This window comes from Rhincodon typus, chromosome 37 (assembly GCF_021869965.1).
Source record: "Rhincodon typus isolate 14 chromosome 37, sRhiTyp1.1, whole genome shotgun sequence".
NCBI classification, from domain to species: Eukaryota; Metazoa; Chordata; class Chondrichthyes; order Orectolobiformes; family Rhincodontidae; genus Rhincodon; species Rhincodon typus.
In genome coordinates, this window is record NC_063368.1 from 7,115,536 (window position 1) to 7,142,363 (window position 26,828).

The window sequence follows — 26,828 nt, forward strand, 5'->3', positions numbered from 1 at the left end:
GGAATTTGAATTCAATTAATAGATCTGAAAGTGGAAAGCTGCTCTTCATGTTTTTTGACCAACAATCGGTGATTTGTGAACGAGGTGTGGTTCTACAACAATGCCCTTTAGGGAAAGAAATCTGCCGTCATTCCCTGATCTAACCTTCGTGTGTCTCTAGACCCACAGCAATGTGGCAGCTTCTTATGCTTGGCCACTTCAGATGGTGGTTGTCACTCGGTTCATGGGCAATTTAGGGATGGGCAACAAAAACTGGCCCTGACATCAATACCCCATTCTCCTGAATAAATTTTTAAAAAGCAATACTCTTTATTTTTTTTCTCTCTCTCTGAGGAGGGGAGATATTTTATGGATCTCTGTGCTGCTGTCATCAAATGAACTGACTGGCTGGGCAGGATCTGTCTCTTGAGATGACCATCCAGTACTTTCATAGCAGCACCCAGGAAAGGAATGACTTACCCTTGATTAGCTGTGGGCTTAAGTTTGTTCTTCCTCTGTCAAATACAAACTGTCAAAACTCTTCACCTCTCTCTGTCTCTCTAGTTCTATTGGGCGCTAGATTCTGTAGCGATTTTAATCCTATCTTGTCCGATTCCCGACTCCTTGTGACAGAAGGGTATGTGGGCAGTATTTTGAAGGGCAATCTTCCCATCGTTGAAGAGCATGGGCTCAATATACACCGAACATGAGGCAAGCTGGCAGCTTTTCTTGTTTGAAGTGGGAGGTAGCACCGCACTGTTTGGGGGGTGGGGGAAGCTAGGGTTGGTGGAGCGTGGCTGGGTGCAAAGGGTCTCGTGCACCATTCAGAGAAGATCAAGGGAAGCCTCCCAGGTTTCCTGCCCAACATTTAACTACTGACTAACATCCAGACACACATTTTCTGCTTGCTAATCCTGTCCCTGTTTTGAAGAACTTGCTGCACCACAGCTAGCAACTACATTTTAAAGCCAGCTCCGTGGCTCTCAACACTTCAGATTGTGTGCTGATCTGTCAAAGCAGTTGCAGAAATGACCCTTTTTTCCGGTTTTTTTTTTTTGCTATCTTTCATGCTTTGTGTTGTGACATAATTCAAACTTGTCACCAAAGTTAATCAAGTTTAGATGCAGAATTTGACATGGCATTTACACCTGGCGGTGGTAGTGGTGGCCAGGTAGCCAGCTGCAGTAAGGTAGCGCGTGATGCTCTAGGACACTGACTCTCTGGACCTGTCTGGTAATGAATATTGACCAGTGTCCACTGTGATTTTTGAAGCAATGTTAAATTAAATTATAATTGTTCAGAATTCATGCACCCTCGTTTATCTTCTGCCATCAATTTGTCAGCATGTGCAGTGGGAGCTGATACACAGCTGTAGTATTTATATATGTATTTCCATTTCAATCGCAGATTACATAATGGGGACAACACCAGCTGTATGTTGGTAGTGTCAGTTGTTCATGTTCGTAGAATCATAGAATCCGTACAGTGTAGAAAGAGGCTATTCGGCCCAGCAAGTCTGCACCAACCCTCTGAAAAGCATCCCACCCCATCCCCATAACCCTGCATTTACCATGGCTAACTTACCTAACATGCACATCTTTGGATACTAAGGGGGAAATATAGCACGGCTGATCCAACAAACCTGTGCGTCGTTGGACACTACAGAACAATGTAGCATAGCTAATCCACCTAACGTGCACATCGTTGGATTGTAGGAGGAAACCGGAGCACCCGGAGGAAACTCGACTGCATCTGCACCGTACTGCATATAACACCCGTTGCTGTGAGAGCGATGGGCATGGCAAGTGGGGTGGATATGGTCTAACTACCCAACCATTCTTCAATATGAAGTTGTGCACTCTGGTTTTGTGTGTGTGTGTGTGTGAGAGAGTGACTCTTGAATCAAGGATGACTCTCGCTCCTAGCGAGAACCTACACGTGGAGTATATTTTGAGGGTGTGGGAACCTGTTATGCAGCAGCTAACACTCCCAGTTCGGGTGGACCTGGAAACCGAGTAGTTCTTGCTGATTGTCAGAGGCAAGTCGGAGGGATTTACAGATTGCTAATCTGCCTGTTTGGTCACAATATTACAACTTTTCTATGACCATTTGAGTACTGAGTTAGTGCTTGGACTTGGAGCTTCTGGTCCAAAGATAGAGCCGTTACCACTGTCACAAGACCTCCCTGTACTAGCTAGATATAAAATTGTAGGCTCTTGTACCAGTTCCTGTACTTGTTGGATGTTACCTGGATTCTGACGAAGGCTTGCTATGTAGTTTGTCAACTTTTCCAGGTCTGCTAAAGTGTAGACTGGGTGAATGCTTCACAGAACACCTAAATTTTGTGTGCAAAAAAAAAAAAAAAAAGACCGAGCTTCCAGTTGCCTGTCACTTCAACACACCACTGTGTTCCCCGGCCAACATCTCTGTCTCAGGGATAGTAGGAACTGCAGATGCTGGAGAATCCGAGACAACAAGGTGCAGGGCTGGATGAACACAGGCCAAGCAGCATCATAGGAGCAGAAAGGCTGACGTTTCGGGCCTAGACCCTTCATCAGAAAAGGGGGAGGGGAAGGGGGTTCTGAAATAAATAGGGAGAGAGTGGGAGGCGGATAGAAGATGGATAGAGGAGAGGATAGATGGAGAGGAAACAAACAGGTTGAAGAGGCGGGGATGGCACCAGTAAAGGTGAGTGTAGGTGGGGAGTTAGGGAGGGGATAGGTCAGTCCAGGGAGGACGGACAGGTCAAGGGGGCGGGATGAGGTTAGTCGGTAGGAGGTGGGGGTGCGGCTTGAGGTGGGAGGAGGGGATAGGTGGGAGGAAGAACAGGTTAGGGAGGCGGGGACAAGCTGGACTGGTTTTGGGATGCGGTAGAGGGAGGGGAGATTTTGAAGCTTGTGAAATCCAGGCTTGCTGCAGTGTTCCAGCTAAGCTCAGTGCAAGCTGGAACAATAACACCTCATTTTCCATTTGGGAACTCTACAGCTTTCAGGAGTGAATACTGAGTTCAACAATTTCAGTGCTTGCGGCACCTTCTCCCATACCCTTACCCCAGCCCCCACATTACCAGGCCTTGTTATCGCATGGTCTGCTGTTATATATAATCCAATGTTAGCCACAACTGTCCGTATTAGTAGCTATTCATTCTCCTAGGCTAATTGTTATTCACTCCTTTTTTGTCCAACTTTTCTTGTGTGTTTGGGTTCTATCTCCACCTACCATTTACTCCTGACTTCCTTCCCCACCCTATCATCTGCATAGAAACCATCCTTTTCCGAGCTACCATTTAGTTCTGAGGATGGGTCGCTGGACCCGAAGCATTTAACTCTGATTTCTCTCTACAGATGCTGCCAGATCTGCTGAACTTTTCAAGTAGTTTCTGTTTTGGTTTCTGGGAAAGCTAACAACTGCACTAATCTGTTACATTCCACAATTGTATGAAATGTCCTGACTCTGTGATCTATTCTTTGCAGCATTACTCTTGGACTCAATTTGAAGACCGCTCCTTGAATCCATCATGTTGCTGTTGCTAACCTCAATCTTCCTCCTGCATCTGACTGCCATTATCCTCCTCATCATTTCCACAGCCCACAATGTAAGTTTGGAATCGACTTGCTCCACTGATGTGACTCGATAGCAAGAAATGTCAGCCTCTAAAGGGAGGAGGGGGAAGAGTTAGCTGAGCTGAAGAACTGTCCACCTGGGAAAGGGTCCCACCACTTGGCATCCAGAGTGGAGTCTAAACAAACTTTAAAAATCATTCTGTCACTTCCTGTTCTTTGGAAATTCCCAAACTCTGGAAACTGGTTCCAACTAACATGTAGAAATGTTCCTGTTTCTTAATGATGCCAGTCTTTTCTCGTGACCTGGTGAATCCACTATATGGCTGTTGTATGAAGTAGGTAAGACCTGAAAGGGTTAACTGGCATCACATAGTGCGCTCTGCCCATCAGGATAGGAAGGATGGGTCCCGGGAGGTGCTAACTAGTGCTAGACATAGACCTAAAAATGCTACAACTTTCTCCTTCCCAGCACTCCCTCTTCTCTAATGTGAACTGGTTTCAAAACATCAATGTTTATTTCACTGAGTGGCAGGTGGATTTTAATTCGGATTAATGTGAGTTATTGCATTTTGGTAAAACAAACAGGGGCAGGACTTATGATAGGGCCTTGGATAGTGTTGTAGAACAGAGACCTAGGGGTTCAGGTTCATAATTCTTTGAAATTTGCGTCACAGGTAGTAAAGAAGGTGATCAGCACGCTTACCTTCATTGCTCAGACCTTTTGAGTATTGGAGTTGGGATGTCATGTGGAGGTTGTACAGGACTTTGCTGAGGCCTCTTCTGGAGTACTGTGCACAGTTTTGGCTGCCCTGTTATGGGAAGGATATTATTAAGCCAGAGCAGGTTCCGAAAAGGTTTACCAGGATGTTGCCAGGAATAGAGGGTTTGAGATCTAAACAATAGGCTGGAACATTTTTCATGGGAGTGTAGGAAGTTGAGGGGTGACCTTACAGCGGTTTATAAAATCATAATAGGTATAAATAAGATGAATGGCAGGAGTCTTCTCCGAGGGTGGGGGATTTCAAACTTATGGGCATATCTTTTAAGGTGAGAAGAGTTTTTTTTAAAAAAGGCATGGGGGACAAGTTATTTTTTTAAATACAGTGGTTTGTGTGTGGAATGATCTTCCAGAGGGAGTGATGGATGCAGGTACAGGTACAACGTTTAAAAGCTATTTGGATAAGTTACATGAATAGGACATGTTTGGAGGGATATGGGCCAAGCACAGGCAGGTGGAACTAGTTTAGTTTGGGAACTTGGTCAGCATGGACTAGTTGGACTGAAGGGTTGTTTGCAGACTCTGGGCTTTCTGAGCTCTTCCAATGAGGATAGGTAGAACAGATCCTGGGAGGAGCTAACTAGTGTTGGACATTGACGTAAAAATGCTACAACTTTCCTTAGATTAAAAAGGTGGTTGGACTCCCTTCCAATCGCTCCTCAGTATTTTCTGGTCCTTCTGGATTCCAACCTGTTTTCTTGAGCAGCAACTTCCAGTGGTTTGAGGCACTGGTGGGGGAAGGGTGAGGCAGTCGGTGGTTCGAGATCAGTTTGATAATGAGAAGGCCATGTTTCAGCCTGTTTCATTTGTTGGGGACTGGATATTGAGGTTCCAGAGATTTTTCAAGGGAAGGCTAGTTTTGAGGAAGTAGAAACCTGTTCAATCCATGTCACATTTTAAAATAAAAAGAGCCTCCGATTCTGGATGTTAGCACAGAGTCGCCAAGTACATAACTTGCCCATTTGTAAGACACGCTAGAGATGCTCCAATGCATTGAGAGTTGTAACTATGCTTTTGTTTCATTACCAGGTTTGGTGGAGCAGCAAGGATTACTGCATGGACATCTGGAAGCAGTGTTTCTACACAAACAACAGCTGTATAGATGTCAACTATCAAGGCAAGGAAGGTAAGTCTGAGAAAGGCTCTTTGCATCTTGTCTTTCATTAGAGTGAGGGGTCTGGAAGGTAAACTTGCACTAATGCAGGAGCCCTGCAGTTTCTTGTGCTTTTAATTGTTCTCTCGATTAATTAACGAGGCAGCATCCAAGTTGAAAGTAAGAAAAGCCAAAAGAACTGCCGATGCAGCAAATCAGAAACCAAAATAAATGGCTGGGGAAACTCAGCCGGTCTGGCAGCATCTGTGGAGAGAAAACAAAGTTAATGTTTCAGGTGCAGTCAGAATTGACAAAGAAGGGTGATGGACCTGAAACTTTAGCTTTTTTTTTATTTCCTCTTTATAGATGCTGTCCGACTTGCTGAGCTTCTTCAACAATTTCTGTTTTTGTTATCCCCAGATGGGAGGTCATTGACTGAGGCAGTTTGACTGGATGTGATCATTTCTGCCCCTTGGCTCCTGTTTGGATTAGAGTGGTGGCCAGATTTAGCTTTGGAAGTGAAGGCCCCAGTTGTTGAATTGCCTTCTGACCCTCGCTGATCAGGTTTCTAGTTACAGAACACACTGTTAAGCTTGGGGCCTAGGAGAGGGTGCTGCTCTGCTCAGGCCAGGGTGGAGCAAGAGGCCTAGGCCAGGACTAGTGGCAGACTCCATGGCTTCTGTATCTGGCCCCTGGTCCCTCAGGCATCAGGCTGGATCCGTCATCTTCACCATGAAATTGAGATTAAAATAGTTAGATACTTGTTTTGACCAGCACAGACTTGATGGGCCAAAGGGCTATACACCTGTACAGCTGTGACTCTGCCCTAACTTAACCTATCCTCCACTCTCTCCTCTTGCACTTTCACTCTTCTGTTTTTTATTTAACCTAATTTTCTAACTGACCTGTTCAGCCATTGTTATTAAACACCTCTGGAGCAGGTGGGACTTGAACCTCAGCCTCCAGGTCCAGAGTAGGGACACTACCACTGTGCCACAAGAGGGGCCCCACTCATACTCTTTTATCTAAATCTCCCAAGTTATATATCCTGCTCATGAGCTTCAGCCAGTCTCTTTCCTCTCAAAGTCTGTTTGACTTTGTTGTGTTTATTTGCCTAGCATCCACAACTTAAGCAGGAAATCCTTGAGTTCAGGATGGCCTCAGTTAGACTTTCCATAGCTTTCTGAGCAGTGTGAAACACTGGTGCCACCTGCTGACCACATGTAGCAACAATCTTCCATTCCTGTGGAGCAGACCAGCAGCAGATCATTTACTCTGGAAACTAATTCACCCAATGGGTAATCGATGCCGTGGGTTAATGGGAAAAGGGACTAAGGAGCAGATGGGTGGAATTTACTTTGTCAAGCAGCATAATCTGCGCACTCTAGATTTGAATCTTCACTGTGTTGAAGGGACAAGCCTCCTCTTCTGTAGACTATTTCAACAAGTCATACTTGGAAATGATCTTATTGTTCACACAGACCTCCATTGTGCAGTGTATCAGACAACTCAGACCAGCATGTGTCACTTTTCCAATTTCACTTGTCTTCCTCCTTCTGCCCTTTGATTTTCTTTTTCATTTGGGAAAGGTCTCCTCTTTTGCTCTTGTCTCTCGCGCTCTCTGTCTGTCTCTCGCGCTCTCGCTGGCTCGCTCTTCCACCCTCCCCCCCCCCCCTCCCCCCCCCCCCCCTCCCTGCCCCGGCATAGGTTTCAGGTGAGAGGGGAAAGATTTAACAGGGATCTAAGGGGCAACGTTTTCACACAGAGGGTGGTGCATGTATGAAATGAGCTGCCAGAGGAAGTGGGGGACGCTGGTACAATTACAACATCTAAAAGGCATCTGGATGGGTACATGAATAGGAAGGGTTTAGAAGGATATGGGCCAAATGCTGGCAAATAGGACTAGGTTAATTTAGGATATCTGATCGGCATGGACTGAAGGATCTGATTCCATGCTGATTGAACTAGAGTCATAGAATCAATGGTGCCATGGGGATGGGCTCAAACAGGCTGCAGCTCAAGAGCAGGGGCATCACTGGTGGGAAGGGAGGGGTAGAGCAGCACAAGGAGGTGAACTCTGTCATGCTGTGCTTTAAGGAAATGGAACTTGCACAACCTGGTAACAACCGGATCTCCGCTGAGGTTCCCCAAGTTGTGATGGTCCCAAGTGGGCTGCACCAAAGTATCAAGATCCCAGGTGAAGGTGGATGAATTGGCTCCCCTTTTAATGACTTTCAGTTGGTCAAATGCCCAAACCTTCATGGATACCTTTTTCCCACAAATCAAATGAATTTATATTTTAAAAGGAGTCTATTGAAGCCTGGTTCAATAGAGGTAGATAGTTATTAAATATGAGAAGAAATATTAGCATGATGCATACTCAGATTGGGAATAAGAAGAGTCCAAACAAAGATGAAATTTAAAAGATGTACAGTTGGTCTCTATATGGGTCATTTGTTCCACTATCTATTCTTCTTCACATTGTGACCATTAAATTGGACGTTGCCTGTGGCGTGACATAGTTAAACAGTTGACTTTTGAGATTTATTAGCTTTGCAAGTTGGTTGATGCTCCTTTTACCCTGGTTTCTTTTGACGGTGGCTGACTGGCAGCGCGGAGTAAGAGAGCACCTTTTCCCCTGTCTTCACCTGCATTGCAAGCTGGTTTAATGTCTCTTCCCAAAGCCATGACCATCGCCGCTCACCAACGTCAACCAGGGCTGAAGCTCGCTTTTAACCACTGCTTCTGTCTAGACTTGAAAGGGAGAAAATGCAAATGTGTGTCTCTCCTTTTTTTTTAAGTCATCATGCTCACATTCTGAGAGACTCCCAGGAGATTGCAGTTCAGTTTTGCAATTCATGCATTTCTCCATTTGAAGTTTCTTTGATACATAGAGTCACAGAGTCATGCAGCATGGAAACGGACCTTTTGGTCCAACTCGTCAATGCCGACCAGGTATTCTAAATTAATCTAGTCCTGTTTGCCAGCATTTAGCCCATATCCCTCTAAACCCTTCCTATTCATATACCCAATCAGATGGCTTCTAAATGTTGTAGTTGTACCAGCCTCCACTTCTTCTGGCAACTTGTTCCATACAAGCACCACACTCTGCTTGAGAAATTTACCCATAGGTCCCTTTTTTTAAAAATCTTTTTCTTCTCACCTTAAATCTATGCCCTCTAGTTTTGGACTCTCTGCCCTGGGAAAAAGACCTTGGCTATTCACCCTATTCATGCCCCGTACACAGGTGTGACCCTCCAGAGTTCCTCTCTGCACAGCCACTGGATTTACATTAAGAGTGATGTTGATTGTATCAGTCCCCTCCCTTTTATTCAAAAAGGAATGGAAATTCAAGTTCAACATGTCAATAGGGTCATCCGGGGTTCTGACCTGTGATCAATCGGACAGTAATTGGAAACTGAGGTTTCAGGAAAATTCTTTATATTCTTTGGTTACAGAAGACTGAGCGAAGGGTTGATAGGAGGGGACTCATGGTCCAGAGAGATGAATAAAGCAAGGGTAGGACAGATGCAAACTGGAGATTGTTTGTTTGTTTGTTTGTTTGTTTGTTTGTTTGCCTTTTGACTCCAGTACTCTCTTCGTCTCTGTCTTTCCCCACTCTCTTGGCCTCAGACTCCTGGCCCCAGCCTGTGATGCGGTGATCAGTGGTAGGCAGAGATGTCAGGGACCTGAAGCAGTGATGCTGGTGTCCTGGTTCAAAATGGTGGTGGTGGCAGACAGTGGTCAGATTGTGTGGAGGCCCCCTGCTCTGCTGTGCCGTGGAGAGCCTTTGGAGAGGAACTGTGCTGTTTGTCTTTTTAACTTTGCTTTTTGTTTTTCTGACCTAACTAAGGATTGTACGTATGTACTCTGTACCTAAGATGGCGCCGTGTGTTGTGACATAGTTACAGTGTAACTAAGTTGTAACTGAAGAAGCTGTACCTAGATACCTTTTGTACCTAAGCTGCGCTGTAAGTGGCAACGCACAAGTTTTTTTACTGTACTCATTTGAGTACATGTGACAATAAAGCTAATTCAATTTTCTGGGACCCCAAGTGGGTCAAGAAATGGGTGACCTAGAAGGTTCCAGAAGCAATGTGGCGATGATGTTGCCGAAGCTGTGGGAAGAAGGGGAAAATTTGTACCACTAATCTCCCACGTTGTGTTTTTTTTTCTGTAAGACAATAAACATCAGTTGGAAGAAGTGCTCTCAATTGCCGCTTTAAAGCTTGCAGCAAATGGTAAATAACACAGTCCCCAGGAGGTTCCTTTGTCATGTGGTGACCCCTAATCTTTGATCTGTTTTGCCTCTCAGAATATTTACAGACTGTCCAGGCCGGCATGGTACTGGCTGTGATCTTCACCTGCTGTGGGCTGTTCGTCTTCATCTGCCAGCTCTTCACGCTGAAGAAAGGAAATCGATTTATCTTCACAGGTCTCTTTCAGCTGCTCTCCTGTAAGTTGGTGCAACATTTGCTCTTAAAGACCACCTGGAGACTACTGTTGCAAGATGGGATTTAAAAAAAAAAAAATGGCTCAGTGTGCTATCTCTGTTTGTTGAAATAACAAAGGCAGACATCCAGAGAGAGCCCAGGCAGAAAATCTCACCATCCTAATGGAAAATCACAGAAAAACACCATCATTTAAAACAAGTGTCGGAGGCTGAGGGATGATCTTATAGAAGTTTGCAAAATCATAAGGGGTGTGGATAGGGTGAATAGCCAAGGTGTTTTTTCCCAGGGTAGGTGAGTCCAAAACTAGAAGGCATAGGTTTAAATTGAGAGAGGAAAGATTTAAAAGGGACCCAAGGGGCAATTTTATTTTCATGAAGAGGGTGTACATATATGGAATGTGCTGCTAGATGAGGTGGTGGAGGCTGGTACAATTGCAACATTTTAAAAGGCATCTGAATGGCTGTATGAATAGAGGAAGGGTTTCAAGGGAAATGGGCCAAAGGCTGGAAAATGGGACTAGATTTATTTGGGATATCTGGTTGGCTTGGATGAGTTGGACTGAAGGGTCTGTTTCTGTGCTGTACACTTCTATGACTACTAAAGGCATCGAAAGGCTTTCATTCAATTCCATTCAGCCTTCCTTCCACACCCCATGTACATGCTGCCCTGGAAATTTAATAGGAGAGTAATTAATACTGATTATCAAAGGTCTTGTGATCTCCATGGAAACTGGTTAAATTGCAGAGAAATTTGAACTTCTAGTAATTGATTTTTATTGTTGTCATGCACCAAGATACGGTGAAAAGTGTTGTTTTGCATGCTACACAGGCAGTTTGTACCATAAAAGCTACATCAGAGTTGCAGAACAGAGTGCAGAATACAGTGTTACAGCTGCAGAGAAGGTGCAGGGAGAGAGGTCAGAAATAACATTTGAGAGGTCCATTCAAAAGTCAGATAACAGTGGGGAAGAAGCTGTTCTTGAATCTATTTGTATTGAAACATTTGTATCTTCTGCCCGACAGAAGGGGGTGGAAGAGAGTAACGGGGGTGGGAGGGGTCTTTGATTACATTGGCTGCTTTCCTGAGGCAGAGGGAGGTACAGATGGAGTCAGTGGAAGGAAGGCTGGTTTGCGTGACAGACTGGGCTGTGTTCACAACTCTCTAGTTTCTTGTGATCTTGCGCAGAGCAGTTGCCAAACCACGCTGTGATATATCCAAATGGTTATTAGCTGCAAGGATGATGTGTCACAGTTTCACATTTTAAAAGAACTTTTACTGTATCACTAATAAAAGACCTAGTTAAGCATTATTTTTGTAGGCCTTTAAATTTTAAACTATTTTTCATATTTTGCCCTTTTCTCTGTCTTTTAAATACAATTGAAAACTCCAATTTTGTTTTACACAGTCTGTTAAGCAGACATTCATTTCTCCTCAGACTAATGTAGTTTACAGCTCCCAAGGATGTTATTTCTGTCCTTTTTTCCTGTCCCAATATTATCTTCCACTGAGTTTTCTCACCAGACTCTTCCCCCTAGCTTCAGCTGTATTTTACTCCTCAGGGATTAGGTTAAAATAGAACGTGAACTCTCACCCCTGTTCCCTAAGGCGCACAACAGAGTTAGTGTTTTCTCTGCTTAAGTTTCAAGCCTGGCCAATGTCTGTCATCTAGCTCTCCCTCCGCCCAGTCAGCTTCAGATTACTTGAGACCAAAACTGCAGCTGCCCTTCTGTCTCTGATATTGTTAGGTTTATAAGAAAGCCTGTAACCTGATCTCAAAATGGGTGCCTCCATCCTCCCCTCCTTGGCAACGGGAAACACATTGGCCAAGTAAATCTACATCAGTCTCATTACCACTGTTTCATATTTGGGAGAAAGGGTCAGGCTCCAGCACAACAATCTATGATTTGATACCAAGCATACCTTCTGCTTTTACTTGCTCATGTGCCACAGCTGTTACTGGCTAGACTAGCATTGCTGTTAGTTCCTATTTTCCCTTAAGGTGATGGTGAGCTGCTGTCTTGAACCACTGCAGTGGTGTAGGCAAATTTGCAGTGCCGTTATGGAAGGTGTTCCATGTCTTTGACCCAAACACATTGAAGGAAGACAATATTCTTTATTCCTTACTGGGATGTGGAATCACTGCCAAAGCTGGCACTCATTACCTCATCCCTAACTTCTCTCAAACAGTGGCTTGCTAGATCACCCCAAAGATAATTAAGAGTTAATCACACTGCTGTGGGTTTGGAGTCATATATAGGCCAGACTTGGGTCTCTAACAATAACGGGGTTGAATTGAACAGGACAGAGTCCTTTTCATGCAATACCTACAATATGAAAGCAAGCCATTCAGTACACTAACCATCCAAAGAGCATTCCACCCAGACCCAACCCTGTAACCCTACATTTCCCGTGGTTAATTCACCTAGTCTAAACATCCTTGGACACTATATGGGAAATTTTGCATGGCCAATCCAGCCTAACTTGCACATCTTTGGACTGTGGGAGGAAACTGGAGCACCCAGTGGAAACCTACGCAGACACAGGGAGAACATGCAAACTACACACAGTCAGTCACCCAAGGCTGGAATCGAAGCCAGATCCATGGTGCTGAGAGACAGCAGTTCTAACCACTGAGCCACCCAGTAGCAGTATATTCATAGCAATGGATCAAGAAGAAACCTAATACCTTAACCTTGTGTCCTTTTGTTAAATATGATTATCAGCCCACACATAGTAACTAGACTCTTAAACTGGTACTAGTTGGATATAAATCCCCCTTTTCTCAGGCAAGCATTGTCATTCAGCAGGGGATTCCAAACCAACGAGAAGGGCTATGACAGCAGATGCATGGGAACACCAGCACCCATGGCCTGGGATTGGGGGTATATATTAGGATTCAGGGCTGTTTGGGGATAAACTGTGCTCACACTGGTGAGCAGAGCTGGTGCTGTGGGCCCAGGCCAGGAGCAGCACTGGTGCCCGTGATTTCCACCCTTGGCACTGCCATTGCCTGCAAATCCCCCTCCAAGCTGCACACCATCCTAACTTGGAATGATATCGCTTTTCTTCATGCTCACTGGGTCAAAATCCTGGAACTCCCTCCCTAATAACACTGGGTGCACCAACACCATACAGTCTCCAGCAGGCCCAAATAAGACCTCCTTTGGGGGTAAGTAGAGAGAGCCAATGATGCTCACGTTGCCTTGTACAGATTTTTAAATCACTTTTAAAAAGAACTTTGGAGCCAACTCGAACAATTTGACAAGAATATAAAAGGCAAGGTTAATAATTTTGCAAATGACACCAAAATTGATGGTATAGTGGACAGTGAAGAAGGTTGCCTAAGATTACAAAGGGATCTTGATTAATTGAGTCAATGGACTGAGGATTAGCAGATGGAGTTTAATTTGGATAAATGCAAGGTATTACATTTTGATAAAACAAACAAGTGTCGGATTTAGCCAATTAATGGTGGGACTTGGAGTGTTGTAGAACAGAGAGACCTAGGAGTTCAGCAACATAGTTCTTTGAAATTTGTGTCACAAATAGACAGGATGGTTAAGATTTAGCTTGCTCGTACCTTTTGAGTGTAGGAGTTGGGATGTCCTGCGCAACTTGAGGTTGTGCAGGATGTTGGTTCGGCCTCTTCTGGAATACTGTGTGTAGTTCTGGTCACCCTGCAGTAGAAAGGATATTATTAAATTGGAGCAGGTTCAGGAAACACTTACTAGAATGTCACTGGGAATGGAGAGTTTGAGTGATTAAATTGGATGGATAGGCTGGGACATTTTCACTGGAGCGGAAGAGGTTGAGGGTGACCTTATAGAAGTGTATAAAATCATGAGGGGCATAAATAAGATGAATAGCAAGGGTCTTTTCCCTCAGGTGGGGGAGTTTAAACCTAGAAGGCATAGGTTTAAGATGAGAGAAAAAAGCTTTAAGAAGGAAATGAAGGACAACTTTTTTAGCAGAGTCGTTCATGAGTGGAATGAACTGCCTGAGCAAGTGATGCAGGTACAGTTACAACACTTGAAAGATGTTCGGATAAGTAAGTGAATAGGAAAGGTTTGGAGGGATAGGGACCAAAGGTAAGCGAGTGGAACTAGTTTAGTTCGGGAACATGGTCGGCATGGACTAGTTAGACTGAAGGGTCTGTTTCCATGCTGTATGACACTGATGTCCTGTGCAGCATATGTGAAGTTTGCAATGGGTCATTCAGTATCTTGTTTATTAGTTAATCTTTCACTTGGATACAAGTGTTACTGGTAAGGCCAGTAATTTTTCTACACAAAGACAGAAGTTGCTGGAAAAGCCCAGCAGGTCCGGCAGCATCTGTGAAGGAATAATCAGAGTTAAAGTTTCAGGTCCGGTGACCCTTCCTAACGGGTTCTGAGGATGGGTCACCGGACCCGAAACGTTAACTCTGTTTTTTTCCTTCCCAGATGCTGCCAGACCTGCCAAGCTTTTCCAGCAACTTTGTTTTTGTTCCTGATTTACAGCAGCCACAGTTCTTTTGGCTTTTATTAAGTAATTTTTCTAGGTCATTTCTGAAGACAGCCAACACAAAAACATTGCCATGGGTTTGGAGTCACACATAGGCCAGACCCTATAATGATGGCATATTCCATTTCCTGAAGGAGTTTAGTGAATCAATTGGCTATTTACACTAATCAATAATTTCCTGGTCATCATTGCTGATACTAGGTTTTCCATATTTATTAATTCCACGTTTATTTTGCTTAAACTCCATCAGCTACTATGGTGGGATTTGGACCCACATCCCCAGAGCATGTATGGGCCGCTGGATTATCACTCCAGTGACATTACCACTAGGCCATAGCATTTGAACAGCTTGCCTGCCTGACGTCAGAGGGCACAATGGCCTGGGGTGCAGGGTAACTATTTCAACTCCCCCTCCCATTCCTCAGACGACATGTCCATCCTGGGCCTTCTGCAGTGCCACAACAATGCCACCCGAAGGTTGCAGGAACAGCAACTCATATTCTGCTTGGGAACCCTGCAGCCCAATGGTATTAATGTGGACTTCACAAGCTTCAAAATCTCCCCTCCCCCTACTGCATCCCAAAACCAGCCCAGCTCGTCCCCGCGTCTCTAACTGGTCCTTCCTCCCACCTATCTCCTCCTTCCACCTCAAGCCCCACCCCCATCTCCTACCAACTAACCTCATCCTGCCCCCTTGACCTGTCTGTCCTTCGTGGACTGACCTACCTCCTCCCTAACTCCCCACCTGCACTCACCTTTACTGGCTCCATCCCCGTCTCTCTGACCTGTCTGTCTCGTCTCCACCTATCTTCTCCTCTATCCACCTCCCCCTCTCTCCCTATTTATTTCAGAACCCCCTTCCCCTTCCCCATTTCTGAAGAAGGGTCTAGGCCCGAAACGTCAGCTTTCCTGCTCCTCTGATGCTGCTTGGCCTGCTGTGTTCATCCAGCTCTACACCTTGTTAACTGACTTTCTTTTGATGATTTCAACATAAAAGCCATTGGCATTTCCCAAAGAGAAGGCACACATGGTCAGGTTTGCTAATGCCATCCAAGATGCCTTGCATAGATTCACTGCTACCAATTCCCCTTATTAGTTTAAGTTATAATAAGTATTAAACTATAGTAAAATACTAAATAACAAATCGAAGTTCCTGATGCCAAGTGGGGAAGAATGCCCACAGTCATTGGCAGAAGAGAGGCTTGTTCCAGTTGAACAGAGTACTTTTATTACACGTACCATGACCTTCAAGTTCCCCTCAAAGCCACTCACCATCCTGATTTCGAAATATATTGCTGTTCCTTTACTGTCGCTAGGTCGAAATCCTGGAATTCCCTCCCTAAGGGCATTGTGGGTCAACCCACAGCAAGTGGACTGCAGTGGTTCAAGAAGGCAGTTCACCACCACCTTCTCAAGGGGCAACTAGGGACATGCAATAAATGCTGGGCCCAGCCAGTGACACCCACATCCCACAAATGAATTAAATTAGGTATGGAGTATTTTGTTAATCACATGATACTTAATAGCTAGTTCGATTACATCTATATTCTACGAGAATCTCAAGACCTCAGGATAAACTCAAGTGCAGATATATAGGACTGTTTATTGACATAGATCTTGCACATTAAAAACTAGTGTAGAAACCATCTTGCAATTGGTTTGCTCCTCCCAGGGACAGTCCTTTTGTACCCTGATGGGTAGATCTAATCTTTCTGCTGCTAAGTGCCTTATACAACATTGTGCTATTTAACAATGGTTGTGTCCTGTTCCAGGTCTCTGCGTGATCACTGCAGCTAGTGTCTACACCGTTCACTTCCACTCTGCTGACAAGAATGGATTGTATGGGTCTTCGTACATCTTGGCTTGGATCTGCTTCCCCTTGACACTTCTCAGCAGCATAATATACGTCATCCTCCGCAAACGGGAGTAGAGGCTGGTGGCAAATGCACTAGAGGCTGCTGGGATTGCTCTTGGAAGGTGGATCTTGGGAGCCCGAGCATGTGCTAGTTTCTGGAGCAATGTTCAACTGTAATTCCGTTTTGAAAAAGGGGAAGTTATTTTTGTAAATTCTTTTCTCAAATCTGCTCCTTTCGCTCACATTCTCTTCTCCAATCCTTGACTCTTTCATTTCAGTGTAAAAACGCCTTCCCTAAAACCAGGCTTTATTTCAGTTAGATGGGTGAGGTGCTCACGGAAGGGCAAAGTCTATCCTATTCCTTTTTGCTGAGTTTGTGCGGAGTGGGGTTGGACAGAGGGTGGGGTGGGGCAGGGCGGGGGATGTGGATAGGAGTTGTTGGTGTAATCCCCAGGCCTTTAATAATCCTGTGTCCTATCCCCTCGGGCAAAAACAAGGCAATTTTTAACTTTTTTTTTAAATGGTTACTTCTAACCAAAGTGAACCAGGAAACATGAAACCTTAAATGAAAGAGTTTGCTTTGAATCACCATTGTAAGATTTGGATCTGGTGTCTTGTCTCTGGGATCATGAGCAGATCAACGCATAGCGCCTCATGCTGCTGAGAAACTGCTATTACACTGGAATGACATCCCATTGTGTGTTCCTGGCCAGAGGAATGTGTCTGATTGGAAGGTTGGCGAGAAGGAAACTATCTATCTCCGATCCAGCAGCTGAGTATAGTCTTCACCTATGGAGATGCAATTAAATTCTAGGACGTATCTTTGTTTGCATTGCTGGCTAGCCCCATGCCTGCACTAGATGGGACCTGGGCTCCTTTCTTTTACACCTTCTTACTTTTTTGCCCCTCCTTTGGAAGACCTACCCTTAATGAGGGGGCCTGCTGGAAGCTGCTCCTTGGCAGAGGGTGGGGATTGTGGATGGAAATAACTGCTCACCCCTGCAATGCCACAGAGGGCTTTGACTCATTGAGAACCTGAGTTATGGCTCTCTACCCTTGTCATCTCAATAACTGGCTGAGGGAGCCACTGATGGGGAGAATGGTCAGATGTAACCAGAAGCAAAACACCTTTTTCCGAGAAGTCCCAAAACTTTTCCCTGATCCATCTGACAGTATTCCTTTTTTTTTAAACTTTAGAAATTTTTTTTAAGAAAAGAATATTTCCAGGGCCATTTATTTCAAAAATGCTTTCAAGCCATTTTCTAACATATTTTAGTTTTGATGATGTAGTCTTCAAATGATGCTCCTGCAACAAACGGTGACATATTTGTACAAACTAGGGGGGCCGTTTTCCTTCCCACTTTTACTCAACTTTGTCAAACGAGTCTCCTAGTCACTGGGTATTCCTCGGTTTAAAAAAATATTGCTAGGCTTAGATAAATCTTTCTCCTCCAACCCCTTACAACCCCCTCCCCCCCAATAATTGCCAAACTACTTCCAGTTAGTCTTCTGTAAAGACAGTGGAAAGTGCGTTGTCCTGAGAGAGGAGGGATTGTTTTGTCTTGTGTTTTTTTTTTGTAAGACTGCCGCTACATAAACATGTTTTTTAGAAATAAATAAGCAGAAATATGCTAACTAGTAATAAATGAATATTATATTGTTACTAAGGAGAACTGTCTCTATGTTCAGGTCTGGCATTGGTGTCGTTTTTAATGTACTGTACAGGGTAGAAGCCCATTCATTGTAATTGTACTGTCCTGAAGATGCACAAATTCACCAATCTTCCTCAGACAGCACCTTCCAAGCCCATCATGTCTGCTGCCATCTAGAAGGACAATGGGATCAGGTACAAGCAAGTTCCCCTCCAAGCCCCATCCTGACTTGAAAATAATCACTGTTCCTTCAGTGTCGCTGGGTCAAAATCCTGGAAATCCCTCTCTAACAACATTACACCCAATGGTCTGCAACATTTCAAGAAGGCAGCTCGAGTAATTGACGATGAGTGGTAAATTTTGACCCGGCCAGTGAGACCTACAACTGCTGAATAAGTTTAAATAGGAAATGCTCCCAGATGGTCCTCACATAAATCACTTGGGGAGATTAAAGGTCCAAAAAAAAAACTTTTACACTCGAACCTAACCTAATATCCAAGGCTCTGTAGCAGAGCAGTTAAAGGCAACAATTTGCTTAGCCTTTAACCAAGAAAATTGATTTGAGGTGCTTTAGAGATGATGGGGTTGTAGTTGCAATGTAACAATGGGCCACAAATCAATGAAGGAGATGTGAGAAATGATTGATGAAAGAAGAAAATTTCAAAGAGACCTGAGTGATTGTATTGAGGGATGTAGAACCATTAGAGTTGAGGTGCAGATGATTTAGGATCCAGGGCATAGGTAGGTCTATTTTCCTTATTGAGAGGGAGACTGGAACATTTATTGAGGGGAATTTTGCAATGTGGACTACTGCAGATGTAGCCAGAAAGGAAGGAATACTGGGAACAAAGGGACGCCATTTAAAGTGGTATGATTGCAGGGCTAAATTAGGTTAAAGAATCTGTAAGCCAAAGCTTTGGAAGGTCTAAGTTGAATATTTTCAACTGTGTTTAAGATTTTAGGTGACTGGCAATTGGAGTAAGATTGGATCAGGGTTGTTGACAGACAGTGGCCGGGCCATGTCAGTGAATATCGACAAATTTATTTTGTATAACTCTATAATAGGAGAGAGTAATGAAGGAAATCTCTGGGAATCTACATACTCCTAGTTCCATGTGGTCTGACATTATTATGGCATAGGTGCCCACACAAATGCTCAGCAGTTATCATTACAAATCATTATCATTAGGTTCAATTCCTGCACGGGCTGAGGTTACCATGAAAGACTCCCCTTCTCAATCTCACCCCTTGCCAGACGTATGGTGGCCCTCAGGTTAAATCACCATCAGTCATCTCTCTATAATAACAGTGTAGCCCTAAAGCCAGGTAAGACTATGGCAACACAGCGTAGCTAGTCCAGTTCCATTCAGTTTCTGGTTAATGGTAACTCCCACCATGATGAAAGTGGGTGATTCAGTAATGACAATGCCACTGAAAGTCAAGGGGTGATGGATAGTTGTTTTTTTTTTAGCTTGGAGATAGTCAGTCATTGCTTGGTACTTTGTGTGACATGAATGTCACTTATCTCCATTTTGCATATGCTGATGCCAGTTCATACTGCATCAAATGGGCACAAGTCTCTGGCTGTTAATCCAGGATTCAGAGCTGGCTGTCTGATTTGCAGGGTCAAACCCAACTTGGGTTAGAAACATGGTCCTGAGTCAGTGGTCACTCTGCTTGAATACCAGCAGTCCAATGGACACCAGCCCAGTATATAGAGATCATGTTCTGGATTGGACTGTGTGCAGTGGAGTTCAAATCCTTGGACAACTTGCCTAATGATGAGATTGTAGCCACTAGGTCTAAAGTGCTCTCCTGTCATCTATAAAAACATCAGCATAACATCTATTTCAAGCCCACTGACTCCCCCAGTGACCTAGACAACACCTCTCGCCCACCTCCTGCAAGAATGCGATCCCCTACTCCCAATTCCTCTGCCTCTGTCACGTCCGCTCCCAAGATGGCGCATTCCACTCCTGCACATGTCCTGCTATTTCAAGGACTGTAACTTAGCCCGTCCGCTGATTGAAAATGCCCTCAAATATATCTCTTGCATTTCCCGCACCTCTGCCCTCACGTCGCCTCCCCCCAACAAAAATAAAGACAGAATCCATCTTGTCCTCATGCATCACCCCACCAATCTCTGCATCCAACGTATCGTTCTCTGCCACTTCCACCACCTACACTCTGACCCCATGACCAAAGAGATAGTTCCCTCCCCACCCCTATCTGCCTTTCATAGGGTCTGCTTTCTCCGCGACTCCCTCGTCTGCTCTATACTCCTCACTAACTTCACCAGACCCGGCATCTTTCCCTGCAACTGCAGGAAGAGCTACACCTCACACCTCTCCCCTCACCTCCATCCAAGGCCCAAAGCAAACCTTTCATATCCGACAGGGGCTCACCTGTATATCCTCCAACCTGGTCTGTTGCATCCGCTGCTCCCGATGTGGCGCCCTGTACTTCGGTGAGACCAAGCGGAGACTTTGAGACCGTTTTGTAGAGCATCTGCGCTCTGTTCGTGACAAACGAGAACACCTTCCCATCGCAAACCATTTTAACTCCCCCCTCCCACTCCCTGGGTGACATGTCCATCGTGGGCCTCCTCCAGTGTCACAATGATGCCAACTGCAAACTGGAAGAGCAGCACCTCATATTCTGCCTCAAGAGCCTATAGCCTGATGGCCTAGACATGGAATTCACCAGTTTTAAAATCTCCCCACCCCAGCCCAGCCAATGACTAACCCTCCCTCTCATCCCCGCCTCCTTGACCTGACACTACCTGTCCATCTTCTCTCCCACCTATCTGCCCCACCCATCCCACTGACCAATCCCCACCGCTCCCTGCATGCACTCACCTATCACCATCCCACCTACCTTCCCAGCCCCACCCCTTCTCTCTCTCTCTTTATTTCTGAGCTCCCTTCCCCCTCCCCATTTCTGAAGAAGGGTCCCGACTTGAAACGTCAACTTTCCTGCTCCTCTGATGCTGCCTGGCCTGCTGTGTTCCTCCAGCTCCACACTGTTTGTTATCTCTGAATCCAGTATCTGCAGATCTTGCTATCTCTGAGCATAGCGTACCTGGCCTCGGGATAGAACAGGGACAATCGTGGTATGTTCTGGCCTTCAATTCCGTTCAGGCCATTTTCGAACAAAGCTTAATTCTGTCAGCTTTGGCCGTTATACATTTTTATCATTTCATTCAACACTCGGCCATGTTCAAAATCTGTAACATGCATGCATTATAAGGCTCCATTTCCTTTTGTCAGGTCTTTATCAGGTATTTGTACCAAAGTTTCAGCCTATTCAATACCCGAGTCTCCTCTTGTATCAGAATGTGGGTATTGTTAACTTCCCACTGGAATCATAACATTACAGGCTTTACCATACTTTGGTATTGTATTCTCCAGTCCTTAGCTTGTGCAGTTAAAAAAGTGGTAATAAGCAATGGAGATCAACTGGATAGCCCTCAAGAAAGGACTCCGAGACAATATCACGTGTTTAACCTGTAGAATTGAGTGACTACAGACAGTGTCAGGCGGCACACATTCACATGAGGCTGGTATTACTTCAAGCTAATGTGCATCACTTAAAGTCAACGTACTCCTTTGTTGCATTATTGTGGGAAAATTTGCTGAAACTGATGGGAACGGCATCCTGAGCAGGGAGAACATTGCCATGTCTTTGAAATTGAAGGCACATTCTTTAGTCAATGGAAACCTCGCAATAGGAAATCTATTCATGGAGACCTGGAGAGTGGGGGCTATCAGATTGCAGCGTTATAAGAGTCAGAGGTTGTAGTTGTAGGGAGGTGGGGGATATTAGGATAGAGGCACTCCAGTTGAGTTCTGGTTGTTTAGGGGTTTCCGATTGCAGTTGGTGTTGTGTTGGGTGGGTTTCAGATCAGATTGGGGTGTTGTCAGGTTGGGGACAGTGTCAGGGCGGAGGGTGTTGGTTTGGGATGGGGATGGTGAGAGGGGATATTGTTGGGATAAGGGGTTTTGGGTTGGGCTGGTGTCGGGCTGGAGGGATGTCTGGTTGCCATTAACTGAGGCGAGTGCAGGTCGGCAGGTTCAATTGGGGACTATTGTCAGATCGGTGGTGGGGGCTATCAAATTCAGGGACGTGGGGTTTGGGTTAGTGGTGAATCAGTCGTGGAGGGGTCAGTTTAACAGTTACTCGGGCGTTGGAGTCGTTTTTGAAACTCTAACATTTCCTGGATTACTACAAACATTAAGTGTGTCAAAACCCATCAAAGTCTCCTATTTTAAAAGATTTATGCCGAGAATTTCAGATGCAGAGGTATTGCCTTTCGGAATTTTCAATTTCCTGGTCCATTCCCAGAGAGTCAGTTGCTTCAGGGTTTCTGCACAGTCCTAATGAACAATTCCAGTTTACAATGCTATGGTGTGTAACTCACCTCCTGACTCCCCAAAGCATGTCCACCATCTGCAAGGCACAAGTTAGGAGTGTGATGGAATACTCCCCACTTGCCTGGATGGGTGCAGCCCCAACAACACTCAAGAAACTCAACATCATCCAAGGCAAAGCACCCTTGCTTGATTGGCACCACATCCACAAACATCCACTCCCTCCAACAGTGACACTCAGGAACAGCAGTGTGTACTATCCACAAGATACACTGAAGCAATTCTCCAAGGATCCTCAGACAGCACCTTCCAAACCAATGACCACTTCCATCTCGAAGGACAGAAGCAGCAGATACGTGAGACCACAACCACCTGCAAGTTCCCCTTCAAGCCACTCACCATCCTGACTCTGAAATATATCACCATTTCTTCCCTCCTTAATGATATTGTGTGTCAACCCACAGCAGATAGACTGTAGCCGTTCAAGAAGGCAGCTCACAGCCACCTTCTCTGCTACAACTAGGGGGTGGCAATAAGTGCTGGCCCAGCTGGTGATGCCCACATCCCACGAGTGAATTTAAAAAAAAGGCTTTAAGTATCACTGACTGGGTGGGTCCTTTAGCTGGGCGAGGTCAAGACAGGCAGGAGCATTGAGGTTGAAAATGGAACGTTGGTGTCCAGTCAGTCTCAGACTCTCAAATAAAAGCAAAATGGTGTGGATGCTGGAGATCTGTGACAAACACAGAGAATGCTGGCGAAGCTCAGCAGGTCTGGTAGTATAAAACACTCTCTTAACATTAAATCTTCTTCAGAACGCTGAGTGTTAGGCTGTGCTGATATTTTAATCTGCTAACTCTACATCCTCAAGGACCTTGATCTTGTATCTTCATGCCAAAAATATGCAGAGTGGATCGCGGTCACCATTTTGGACCTAAAATGGCACCCATAACACTGAAAATATGAACATTAAACAATCAGATTTTGTGACACATGTCTACATGCTTTGGCCCAATTAGTACACCTTCCAGCCTCCACATCCCCACCAGCACTACCACCAAACTCAGAGACACTGCTCATTGCAAACTCTGTGAAAAATGCCTTTATAATTGGCGAATTTAGTGGGATCCAACTCATTTAATCTTTGTAGTTATCTAGGAGACGGTAAATGGAGAATTAGACAGTGCATCTCTGCTCTGATGCTGGGCTGACCTTGTCTTCCATCCAGTCTTTGTGTTGGTTTTTCTCCCATCTTGTGATGAAGACAGGACAGCCATGAGAATGGACTGAACACACACACACACACAATCATTATCTTTATAGACGTAATTTCAGAAACACCTAAATCTGAGGGTTTGACAAGATTCCGGGGAACTGCGCAGACCAACAGCTGAGAATGAATTCTCCCTATTAGGAGTCTAGCAGGCTTCATCAAAGTAGACTGAGTCTCTAAGGAAATGTGTGCCTATGAATACAACAACTCAACAAAGGAAAGAGCTTAATAAAACAGCGGCACTGAGAAAGTGCTGCACTGTTGGTGGTCCCTCTTTACTGATGAGATTTTAACCCTCTTTAGCCTTCTTAACTGAACGTAGAAGATCCTACAACAGTATTTGAAGAAAAGGGAGAGTTCTCAAAAGGCCATTCAGTCCATCATGACTGCTCCAGCTCTACTGTCTGATACCAATCTTCTGCCTATGTCCCAGTAAATTGCCTTTCCCTGACTGAGGACTGAACCCAGGGGCTACAGCACTGAATCCTAACCACTAGACCATTATTTTGGTCTTTTGAGGACGTGCAGTGTAGGTTTCCTAGATGCTGAGAGGTGCCGATTACCTCGCAAGTTAGACTGGCTGCAGGAAGGTTGGGTGTGGGGCAACTCCAGTGCCGAAAGGCCCGCTGTTGGAGGATCCTCAATGTAACTTGTACAAATAAAAGCTGTTTAATAAGTAATGGCTGGCATGAACTTTTATGGACCCTTTTTGCCATATCCAAATAATTTTCAAAAGGGATTGGTTGTCTGTGGGTTTGGCTCAGTTTCTAACTGAGAGGGATTCACACATGATTTCCACACTGAGACAGTTCTGAGAGGGTGCTGCATCATTGGAAACATTACCTTACAGATGAGACATAAAGTCAAAGACTGTTCTTCTATTCTTGGTCTTCACAGGAAATGTAGCATGGATTTCCCAGAATGATGTGTGGACTCTAGTGGTTAAATTATAAGGGAAGATGATGGAAGAAAGGATTGTATTCTCTGGAATTTAGAGTATTGAAGAATAATTAAATAGGGGTTGTCACAATGCATGGGGAAACAGAGGGCATTGGGTGATTATTTGGATAGAACTAGTGTGCGGGGATAGGGGTGTAAAGGCAGGAGATTGGCACTAGAGGATAGAACCAATGCAGGCGTAATGGGCCGAATGGCCTCCTTCTGTGCCATAACAATTCTGTGATTATGTAAGCAGATAGATAAGATAGACAACAACTATTTCTCCAAGTCTTTAGATTAGGGGGTATTGACTAAAAGTTAGAACCAGAGTTTTGGAAAGTGAAATTTGGAACTTCTACACACAAAGAAACTCTCTTCCCCAAAGAGGAACAGGAGCAGGCCATTCCACCTCCATGTCATTTTTCCTGCACTACCCACATATCCCTCATCTCGTACTACTGTGAAAACTCTTGGTCTTTGCCTTGAACATATTCAAAGATTGAGCCTCCGTAGCCTTCTGCAGGAAGAATTCCAAAGATTGTCCACCCTCTGAGCGAAGAAATTCCTCCCCATCTCAGTTCTAAATGGTTTGCCCCTTATTCTGATATAGTGTCTCTTGGTACTAGATAACTCCCAATCATGGCAGCATCTTCCCTGTCTAGCCATTTTGGAAGTTTCAATAACATCATTTCCTGTTATTCTAGACTCTAGAAAATACAGTCCAGATTTGCGCAATCTCCTGTCACTGGACACTGCCACCATCCAAGATTTGGTCTAATGAACCTCCCTGCACTCCTTCTATTGCAAGCTTATCCTTCCTTATGTTTGGTCTCACCAAGCCTCAATACAATCACTCATTGGTGTTGGATTAATTGTTCATTCTAAATTTGAAGTTGATAAATTTTGTTTATCAAAAGATTATTATTATAATCTTAACCAAACTTATAGGGGCATTCGAGGGGTATGTGACGTTAGTTAACAGTTCAGCCAAGATATCAGTTGGTGATAGAATACACTTGTGGGGCTGGATGGCCTGTGCTTGCTCCAACATTCCTGTTTCATTGAACTTTAAAAACCTCATGGCATTTTTGACTTGAAGAATGGCAGGAGATTTACCCAAGATCCCAGTCCGATTTGCCCTTGGTCAATGTTAAATGATGGTCTGGAATTTCCTCCCTAAATAATTCCATCCCTCTAACACTCTTTCCTTTTTTCTGATATTTATTAGAACTCACATCTTCAACCCAGTTTAGGAAAAGCCCCCTTGCCTTTTGCAGTGTCAAATTCTGATTCACAATGCTCCTGTAAAGTGCCAGGTGACATTGTCCTAAAGTCAGCATTCAGATACAAGTTGCTGTAAATCTGCAGGTGCTTTGATATTCAACATCTTCATTCTCTTTACAAAACTAATGAAAAATAGTGTTAGAAACTAATGACATCTGTAATATATTGAAACAACTGATGTTTTCAGTATTCAAAAAACATTACATTTGTAGGCATTGGTTTCAGCACTCACTGTGCTTCACACAACTGTTAAAGGGACTTTCTTTTCTCCATATGCTCTTTCTAAAGATAATAATCCAAAATAAAACACGTCCACAAGTTCCCTTACTGGAAATTTGAAAGAAAGCTTCTGCAAAGGCACAGTGTGAATGGAATTTGTGGTTGGCCAAAGCAGAATGGACTCTGGAAAAGGTATAGTCACCATAACCCATTTCACGGCCAATCAAAAATGAGTTCTCTCAGTCCACTGTTCAAGCAATGCATAACGCCCAGACAAACATTGACCTTTTGCACAAAAGTCGTCCCCCTCCACTCAGGCAAGTCTTGAACCCCGTCTCTTTCACCTTATCCACTTTATGTCTTGTACCAACGTTCCATCCCTCTCACTGTTTTCTCTCTTTTTCTTCCTATAGTTTCTCCAGCTCTTGCTCCCTACCTTTCTCCATCTCCAGCTTTCACCTTGCTTTCCTCCTGTCTCCCTCCTCTCCTCTTAGCTTTTCCCCATCCCTTGTCCATTCCTTACTCATTCCCTTCACTCCCCCTGTACCTTCACCTTTTCTACCCTATAGGTCACCTCAACAGTTTCTCCTCCTCTTCCCTCTCACCTACATACCCGTTTCCCCTTCACCGCCTCTCCCTCTGTCCCCTCCTCTGAGCTAAATTCTTTGCTACAAAAAAAACCCCGAAAGGACTGCGGATGCTGTAAATCAGGAACGAAAACAGAAGTTGCTGGAAAAACTCAGCAGGTCTGGCAGCACCTGTGAAGAATAAATCAGAGTTAACGTTTCAGGTCCGGTGACCCTTCCTCAATACAGTTCTGAGGAAGGGTCACCAGACCCAAAACATTAACTCTGATTTTTTCTTCACAG

General features: G+C 44.6%; 1 protein-coding gene across 7 annotated transcripts in view; it reads left to right on the forward strand.

Annotated features, from left to right (window-relative positions):
* The window catches only part of LOC109916902 (peripheral myelin protein 22-like), a 52,850-nt gene extending 34,962 nt beyond the window's left edge, over nucleotides 1-17,888 (forward strand). For all 7 annotated transcript variants that reach the window (XM_048617561.1, XM_020516658.2, XM_048617557.1 and 4 more), the window contains 4 exons: nucleotides 3,453-3,574; nucleotides 5,350-5,446; nucleotides 9,729-9,869; nucleotides 16,143-17,888. In XM_048617561.1, coding sequence (XP_048473518.1) covers nucleotides 3,497-3,574; nucleotides 5,350-5,446; nucleotides 9,729-9,869; nucleotides 16,143-16,300 — 474 coding nt within the window. In that variant the 5' untranslated portion in view covers nucleotides 3,453-3,496 and the 3' untranslated portion in view covers nucleotides 16,301-17,888. The remainder of the gene's footprint in view (nucleotides 1-3,452; nucleotides 3,575-5,349; nucleotides 5,447-9,728; nucleotides 9,870-16,142) is intronic.
* The last annotated feature ends 8,940 nt before the right edge of the window (nucleotides 17,889-26,828 follow it).